Source organism: Dendronephthya gigantea, unplaced genomic scaffold (assembly GCF_004324835.1).
Source record: "Dendronephthya gigantea isolate DGI-Jeju-01 unplaced genomic scaffold, DenGig_1.0 000070F, whole genome shotgun sequence".
In the NCBI taxonomy this organism is placed as follows: Eukaryota; Metazoa; Cnidaria; class Anthozoa; order Malacalcyonacea; family Nephtheidae; genus Dendronephthya; species Dendronephthya gigantea.
Window position 1 is genome coordinate 1,040,195 of NW_021163080.1, and position 9,723 is coordinate 1,049,917.

The following is a 9,723-nucleotide window of genomic DNA, read 5'->3' on the forward strand; positions in this document are numbered from 1 at the left end:
GGTCTCGGTAAGCGTTATCAGCCTCGCCTTTGGCTCGGCTGATAACGCTTACCTCGACCTTGATAACTCTGCATATCACAAAAACCTCAGTCATCCAATAATTGTTTATTATATAGTATATAAACATGCATACATAATTTTCGCATTCCTCCTGGGCTGCCTATGATATACATTCATTGCATAAATCTCGTTCGTGTATTAAAATCAGCGAACAGTGAAAAACATGCAGTACCTGATAAATTTCTCTGTCGACATTCGCTTGAAGAAGAATCAGCCATCCATAATTTTTTCAAAGTTGAAATTTATGATAAATTGTTCTATATACATATTGGTAATTGTCAGAAAATGTAATCAACGAAATTTTAAAATGAAATTTCATTATAACATACACCATCATACGTCAAATTTGAAATCGTCAACTGCCGGCGTACAAGTCGTGACCACTGAGCTATATAGGTCGTGACTAGTGTACGGCATCTGTGCCATATCACGGAAGAGATATTGACAGAGGCTCGACTCGCGGCTCCACGCGTCCGAAAAATGGGATTTTTGCCCGTAAAAATGCAAATATTTAAAAAAATTTAACCGCTTTGGCTAAAATGTTCCACACGTTTTTTGTAGTGTAAGGTAAGTTCTAAAATATATTTTCTTTAGAAAGCCCAGGGATAATATGCTTGGTGAAAATTTGATTGAAAAAGTTTGAAAAAGAACTAAAAAAGTATGTAATCGAACAGCAACTCTGCTTGAGAAGTAAAGATATGTAATTACAAATGTTTTCAGTGAATGTTTGTATCATGAAATGGTACTAGTTATTAAAAAACTGATATCCTCTGCGAGTTAAAGCTATATAACGCTAAAAACTCGAAATGTCATGCAATGTATTTTGTCGAGATTTTCAAATTAAAACGCGAATTTAGGAGTATATTCTTTGAAATTCGTCCTATATTGTTTATATTCTATAAAAAATGCAAACGCTCTGCCCGCTAGTTGACAGACAATAAAAAAACAGCTCTGAAACACAATTTGACAATTCGGGTACCAATATTGCAGTCGACAAGGCTAATCAGATCGCACTTACACGCAAAACGAGGATTTTAATATCGCTTTTAAAAACAACACGAACATTTAAACCCAACAAAACAAACAACTTACCCTTAATCTCCAAAATTTTAGCCTAAAAATGAAGATAATCCGATCCATGCAGTTTCAGAAAAAATCAATTTTTCACCTTTCGAACAGCGTTTTCTCCTCGGTTTCTCCAGGGCGCTTATATATACATATATATAAGCGCCTGGTTTTCTCTATACTTTTGTATTGAAATTTGGCCGAAGAAGCTTAGTCAGCTTCGAGTGGAGAATCGGGTGGTAGCGTGGGATTAGGCAAAGCCCGGGGACACTGGCACACTCGTTTCAACGTAAAATTGGAAGAGTCGACCTCTGTCCATATCTCTGTGGAGTATGCTGGTGAAGGGCCATGGCACAGATGAGCTATAAATTTATCTCATCTGTGACCATGAGACCGGCTTTCGTGTTCATGCAAAGTGCTGTGATGGAAAACCAGTGAAGGTAATGTGAATAATTTAGGATAATAGAATAATTTAACCACATTATCCAATCTGCGACACAACTGGCTCAGAATTCTTGACACATAAACAATACTCCACTATGATTGCCCATTATTGTCAACCAGGCAAAATAATTTATTGCATTTCTGAACGAACATGCCAATAATTAGCCTATTATACAAATTCTATAAAATACCGTATATTAATTGTTTGCGTACTATGTAAAGGGATAAAAATCAATAGCTATAAAATTCTATTTTCGCCATATTTGAAAGAACGTCACGAGTTCTTACAAAATGAAATATTTAATCAATTATCTATGCTTCTGTCTGGGCAAGAGACACAATAACACACTCTAACGAGACAAAAATAGGTTTATAACCAAATCTCGTAATGCGGGAATATTGTCATACCTTGCCCTGCAGCATGTCGAATTACCTAAATTTATCATAATTATTTTCAACATTATAAAAGTTATTTACTAAATTGATGATAATTGCATTCTTAATTATCGCATTCCGTAAGTTATCGCGTGCAACGTAACGTTTCCTGTGCATGGTGGTTCCAGGGGATAAAAGACAGAATAATTCAACAGCTTAATTCGAAATTCAAACTACCATAATAACAACGCAATAGACCGAATAATATTGTTGAGTCAAAGTGACAAAATCGAGTGCAAATTAGAGCTGTAATGCAAGCTTTCAGTGAAAACTGAGATTTTTATATAACAACTAATTTGAAATTGGTTGTCTCAGATTCATCTCCTTTTAATCGATTGTCTTTGGTAAAAACAACCAAAGAATCAATAAAAAATTGGTCCAATGAATAAATCTGAGGAAACCAATTTTAAATCAGTGGTACTGTTTTACAGAATACAGTGCTTGTAGGTAACATAATCCACATCTACTTTCAGCTGGGTGGTTACTGTAAGTTATGTTATACCATGACCGGGTCGTCTCCAGGTGCAAGCTTCGCATATCCCCGTACACCGTATTTCATGGGGTCAACCATGTGGACTTGAACGTACGTCTCTTTTAACGACGGTACTTCATGCTTACTCGAACAATTTGTTCTCGAATGGACCGTTTTTACTTTGTCAAGTTCGTCCATTGATATTGTTATTGTGTCCGAAGCTTTCTCGTCGCAAAGTTCTCCATTCGGTATCACTATTATACTTTGGTTGATGACCAAACATTTGCCCAAGAACCGCAAAAAAGGTCGACCATTTAAAGCGTACATGCCAATAATTGCAATAAGCACGAGCATGCCGTAAACAAAGTAGCTGTATTCAACTTGTTTTTTGTTTCGCTCTCGTTTGGCTGCCAACGAAGAGCTTGTTCGTGACCAGATTATCCACGTGGTAAATGCCACCAACATGGAAAGAAATCCAGCAAAAAATACAAGCTTAAACCAGCCTTTTGTTCCAATACGCGGCAACTTCCACTGTAAATATAAAACAAACAAATAATATATATTGTTGGCATACCATATGACACTGAGCGGTGACATTTATACACATATATAATTTGAGACTGAGTTTAATCTCACAGTTTATAAGGAAATGCACAAATTGTACTCGTTTACGTTTTTTCTACTTTCGCAAAACGTGCCGCAAAAAAACTTTCCTAACGACTGCAACTGAACAACACTCTGCATCTGATCCTGGGTCAATGGCTATAGTATAGATTTCTTTTTTTGCAATTTTTGCAGCTTTGGAATTACCAAAGTATCAAAATCATAAAACATCGAAATATTTGCGAAGGGCATCGCCAGCAGTATTTCATTTCACTTTCATGCGGTAGTCGATGTTTTACTCTCAGTGTTTATTGCAGAAAAATAAGCTTCAAGAAATTCGTTGGAAACTTCTTCAAGATCCTAAAATTTTCTCTTTTAATCTTTGATCACTGGGAATTGCTTAGGAAATCCCGCTTTGGCTTCTTTTCTCTAAACTGTTTGATAAACTCTGTAAACTCTCTATAAAACTGCTTCTTGAAATACAATCCATTGATACCTGTAAAGACGTCTCCATTGTTACTAATTTATTTTAAGGTCAAACAATTTACCTTAAAATAATTCTCTAAACTGCATGTCTGATAAACTGATATAAATGAGAGCCGATGTTGATGAACGGCTTTATGTCTGTCAGTTTCGGAACGCTTCAATGTTGCGTGGATTGTAAAACAAGCCGTCGAAGCCGAATAGGCAATATAATACAACTTAGCATGCACAAAGGCAATACTACAGAAAAAAATTCTTTGCCTTTGGAGAATGACGCATAAATGATATAATCACGCGGCTCTACTGCAGCGAATTATTAAATGGCAAAATTATACCACACCTGCCAAAATCGTCTGTTTACTCGACCAATTGTGACGTATCTCTGCTTACATAATTCGCAGGTTACCGATCCAGACATCTTTATCCAGTGAAGCAAACACGATTTGTGCGATAAACCAACCGAACCTTTGCAGTTACAGTATGAAAATAACTCTTCCGTTTTTTCATGTCCATGGCAAATGCGGCATAATATTTCATTTGGAAGAGACAATACGGATGATGACGCACTAATCACACCTGCATGGCATACATCCAAACACTTGTTAGTAGTGTTATTGGCCGATATGCCGTTCTCCTAAAAACAACAGCTTAGTTAGAATCATAAAATGCATGTTCATTTAATTCAAACGGGGAATGTTTACTGGGGTTCTTACTTGTATCGTGAGAAGCCTAGGGACGCTGTGAGGGCAATGAAGGCGCATGAAAGAGAAGGTTGGCGTCGTTTTTTGAACTTCGTTTCATCGTGTTTCATGTTCCTTTTTTACTTCAAAGATAATTTCCGTGTCTAGTTTTTTACTAAATGGTCTAAATGATTGTACTATGTTTGAAACTTGTTGATTGCACTTTCTTTAATTAAAATGAAAGGGCATCTATTCTATGCCCTCCTTGCCATGCACTGCTTGTAAAAGGCAAGGTCAAGAGAGCGCTACCCCCTTGCCCCCTGTCATGGCGTCCCGGGAGTATTTTCTTCCCACTATGAGTCTATGATCATTTTACATATGTTTTACATCAAGTACATTTTTTATTTAACCTTACAAGTTTAATACATTATTCTCGATAGCGATGATAAAAGTTGTGTCTTTCATTAAAGCATACGAAACTGGAAGCCAAAACATCCTGTTTTGTTATACTGGTGAAGAACAAGGCGATATTTTGTATTCGTTGTACGGCTTTATACGTATACGGATATACGTGTTTATTTATTATGAAATATCATTATGCATGTTCTTCAACGAGACCGCGGTCAAGGTTGATAGGGCTCACAACAATATTCGGCTGTCAAAGTCAAGGATAAGGTCAAGCAAGAAACAAGTGATAGTTTTCATTTTTTTAAAATTATTTTGCAATGTTTTTGATCGTTTGTATGTTTATCAGGGGAACTCATCGTATTTTATTCACCAATAAGAGAGAGTAATCTCTGAACAATTTTGTAAATGTAATAAATGTTCACAGTTTAGTAATTTGTAGTTTACTAATGATTTCTGACTTCTGCACTTCCGGTCGGACCCAATGAAGTATATTGGGTGATTGGGTCCTACTCCAAGACATTTGGCACTCTTGAGTCTTTGGAGCTTTCCTTCCAATATCGTTTTGTGCAAATCCAGATACATCCCATCAAAAATGTTGTGATGATATCATATCTCTTTTTCTGAACTACAGTAAGTAAGTTCCTTCCATTTTTTTGTCTTCATTTTTTTTAAGACGAGGGTGGGGGCAAAAATCAACTTAAAGCAAAGGGGGCACAAGGTGGAGAGAAACAAAACAGATGTCCGCCATCTTAACTATCCTATCATGACCTTTCTAGCTTCTTCAAATTAACAGACAGAACGTGTATATAGCAAAGTAAATGTTGAATATATTCAATCAACATTTGCACAAAAAGGATAACCTCGGTATAATAAAGGTATTGACAACAATATATTTTATACATATTTTTACAATCAAAAAGTCGATTAATATAACAAGGTTATTATGGTCAGGTGAATGTGGAAATCAACATTGTCATCTGAGAACACTTTATTTCTCAGTTGTTTGGCAGTATATACTTTGAGTACCCTCAGGTAAAATGACTTACCACTATTCTAACTCCAGTATTACTGGCAAAAATTCATTTGAAGTTAGGGAATGTATCCCATTTTGTGACAGATTTTATTTGATTTTGAATCAGTTGAGAAGTTTCATCAGCTGAGAAGATCATTTTCTAGACCAATTTTTCTTGCAGTAGCATTTGTTAAAAATCACAATGCTTAGGTTGAAAAATGGCTGGCACAAAGTCAGAATTTTTTTTAAATTTCATGTCTGTAGATAAATGAAAATGGTCTTTACATAGTTTATATCTATGCACAACTTTTTATATTCCAATTTTTTCTATTAATTAAGTCTCATTTGAATGATTTGATAAATGGTATAAATAATATTTGGAATATTACAACAAAATCAAGAGTTACAAATTTCTGAAGAATATTTTTAATTTAAATCTACCAATATGTGATTGCTGCAAACTAAAGCTGTTCTCCTTTACCCTGAATCTTCCACTGCAGGGAGAAGGGAGACACCCCCACACCCAACTAATATTTGCCACTGAAACTTTATCCAAAAACATCTGCAAAGTCACAGATGAGCTGAAAATCTTCTTGGAGAACCTTGTCACCCACCATGCAACCGATAAGATGCCTTGTTTATATCATATATATGAATGTATATACCATATATATTTAAATGATCGAGAATTTCATATTTAAATACAATGGTTTGAACTTGGTCATTGGCATATTACCAACAAATAACTACATAGTGACTTCATAGTTGAATTTCAATTTAGTTTACTGCAATTTGCTATAGAGTCACTTCAATCAAAAGTGCAATATGGCCCTGTCTATTAATACCTTTCATATGCAATTTTGTCATCAAAAATATTTTAGGGGAAAAACCCAACAAGGGAAATCCAAACGATTCCTAATTATCCGCAAGCATCGAAGTGCAATGGTCGCGATAATTCACAACAATTGCTACATTTTGGTGAAACAATAAATTTTGGCATTCCTTCAGAATGTGCAGAATACAAGAACCTCAATGTTTATGTTTAAATATGCTTAGAAAATGAATTCCAAGATGAAAAGGTGCTACCTGTATGCATAATAAAGACTGGAATTACAAACATTATGCTTTTCCCTGTCACCCTGTGTGGCTGTGTAGTTCGCTGATTTATAGGCCTGTGTGGCGTGTGGATCATTTTATAAAGCCAGACGCTACGGAGGCGCGAGGCACAGCAAGACGGTGCGTATATTTCTGCTTGAATTTTCTCGCCCCCTGAAAGAATTATAAGCTTACATTGCACTACCTACCTGCATATTTTGACTTGCAATCCCGTGTGTCAAAAGATGATGCACGCTCATACAATTAGTCCAGTATCAGTGGCAAATTTACAAGAAGAAGATCCGCTTGCACTTTTGAAATCCGATACGTGCAGTATTTATTCAAACAATACAGCAAAACCATTGCTAGACGCTGACTGAAGAAGAACTGATATCATGTTGACATTCGATTCTATATATTTGTCGCAATATTGTTCACGTGAAATATCACACCCACCAGGTCGTGCGTTTCACGTGAAAAATATATCCAAGAATTTGAGAAAATGTTTCATGCACCGCGGAGAACTATCTAAAGAGTGTTTAAATGAAAAGCAGGGTGCCTTGGGATCAGAGATGAATCACATATGGCAGATTATTTTGGTGACAATATTTTGCGTAAATATTGACCTTTTCAGCGGCGAATTCGTGACCTATGCTTTTTTTATAATGCAAACCAATGTAAACTGATGTAAACTCAGAAGTGGCGTGATGCATGACGTCAAAACATGTTATTGTCTGTTGTTATTCATAGACTTGTGCCAATTTTTGGCCACATTACGCATATTTAATACTTCAACTAGAGATTTTAAGCACGCTAGTGGCTGATTATTGAATATTAATCAATAATAAATTATGAAAACAGTTTTATTATATCTTGGAGTTTCACTCAAATTTCACTCTGATTGAGACGAGCTTTCGTCTGGACATGACTCATCAGGCTTTCTAATTCCTATCAGAGTTTACTGATCAAGTTCTGCTGTGAGAGGGCTAAGCAACATAGATCTGTCCCTGTAGCAATCCAGAACCGTGTAAAGGGGCTAACAAATAAGAGGTGCTGACTGCTGAGGTTCATAGCCTGCCATCCATTGGAGACCCTGCGAGCGAATGAACATTATTTGTTAGGCTGCTGTGCATATGTCTGTTTATCACACACGCGTAAAAGATCATTAATTTTCCCGGTTAATGATTTTGCTACTCAGGATTATCAAATCCAATTTCAATTGAATAGTATTGCAACTTGTGGTGCAAGAACGGCATGCCAAGAAGCTGAGCTCAAAGTCAAAGTATCCGCTTTGATGACGTAATTACCAAATGACCTAATCACTATAAATACTTGTAATATTTTGAGGCTTGAGCCGCTTGGCAGTGATCATCAAAAGTGAAAGATGGATAATCTTCCTGAACTTGTACTGCTGGAAATTGTTAAATACCTTTCGCCTGAGGAATGTGTTCGTTTATCAAGAACATGCAAACGCTTGAACCAGATTCTCCCTCGGTTCGTGCGTTTTTCAGGGAAACCCTTTAAGATAAAAGGTCCGAGTGGTGGGCACTGGGCACCTGAAAAATACTTCGACGGACCAGTTCTTGAGAAGAAAGTGAAGGGTATGCGAGCATCTGTTCAGTGGAAGGATCAGGGCTGGGGCAACAGAAAGGGCCGGTTGATGGTCAAACTCATGCGACGTGATTCAGGACAGAATAAGGTCATCGCTGAAAACAATAATATGTTTGGTATAGCAGAACACAAGATGAAATCTGACACTTGTAAAATTGTTGACCACCCTGTGATTAAGCTTTCAGAACCGGGGGACTTCTACAGTTTTGAAAGAAATGCTGGTGGGGGAGGTGGACATACCTTGACTGTAAAAGAATTCAGTGTTTTACTGGAATTTGCAAATTAGACAAACAAATTGAATGAATGTAAATACCTAAAGTTGTACATACAACAATATTTCTACTCTGTAGACAGAGTTATACCCATAACAAAAGTTCTAAATACTGTGGGGCATGGGCACTGTAGGATGACAAACATTTATCACCACCCTATGGCTATGTTCAAGATGATTGCTTTATATGTAATATTTTTCAGTCCTGCATGTCTGTGAATTTTTTGGTATTGGCATTTTTGTAATTTTTTTAGCCTTCCATCAACCATTGTCCACTTCCCAATTTATACATAAAAGGCCACAGTTAAAGTTATTTGTAATTATAGAAAATGCTGCTGCAAATATCTAAAGCATAGTAATATTTATTGAAAATACCAAAAGTAAAGTTTGTAAAGTTAACCGAATTCAGTGTTTTACTGAAATTTCGAAATTAGACAAACAAATTGAATGAATGTAAATACCTAAAGTTGTACATACAACAATATTTCTACTTTGTACTGAGTTTGTAGACAGAGTTGTACACAGAACAAAAGTTCTGAATACTGTGGGCACTGTAGTAAAGTTTGTGATAGAAGCTGGGCTGAAACATCTCAGCAGTATATAAAATATATAAATTGTAATGGAAAATTTGCACAGTTATAATTAAACCAAGATATTTTGGTATTTGCAGAATTAATTTGTCTAGTACTAGAACCAAATAAATCAATTAATTGTCAAAGTTATAATCAAAATTTGAATACAAACTTGTATCTTGAGTTTGCTCTTCTATATTGTGTTAAAGCTATGTATTTAATAGGTATTAAAGGACCTTAAGTGCCTTTCATACAGTATAAAACTGATTGAGAACAAATTGACATTCATGATTACAAGTTGCACATTTGCAAGGATACCATCCAATGCATCAAGGCCATGTTGTGCTGGATCAAACTGAAGGAATAAAATGTGAGGTGCGCTTCATTAATTCCTTAGAAAATCTTATCTGTATGAACAGGGCATTTTCCTTATCTGTCAAGTGCTAGGGAAGATGCTGTTTTTGCACATATTTTATCAGGAAATAATATTGCAAATGTCTTAAATAATATAT

The 9,723-nt window shown here is 35.9% G+C and overlaps 2 protein-coding genes across 2 annotated transcripts; one reads left to right on the forward strand and one right to left on the reverse strand.

Moving 5' to 3' along the window:
- Positions 1-1,676: 1,676 nt before the first annotated feature.
- LOC114531354 (E3 ubiquitin-protein ligase MARCH9-like) lies at positions 1,677-7,303 on the reverse strand. The gene is made up of 3 exons (XM_028552988.1): positions 6,967-7,303; positions 3,903-4,196; positions 1,677-3,007 (listed from the first exon to the last, which is right to left on the reverse strand). The coding sequence occupies exons 1-3, from the start codon at positions 7,015-7,017 to the stop codon at positions 2,501-2,503; spliced, it is 852 nt and encodes a 283-aa protein (XP_028408789.1). The 5' UTR covers positions 7,018-7,303; the 3' UTR covers positions 1,677-2,500.
- Positions 7,304-7,587: 284 nt separating this feature from the next.
- LOC114531355 lies at positions 7,588-9,278 on the forward strand. The gene has a single exon (XM_028552989.1). It carries the CDS (start codon positions 8,142-8,144, stop codon positions 8,652-8,654), a length of 513 nt encoding a protein of 170 aa, XP_028408790.1. The 5' UTR covers positions 7,588-8,141; the 3' UTR covers positions 8,655-9,278.
- The last annotated feature ends 445 nt before the right edge of the window (positions 9,279-9,723 follow it).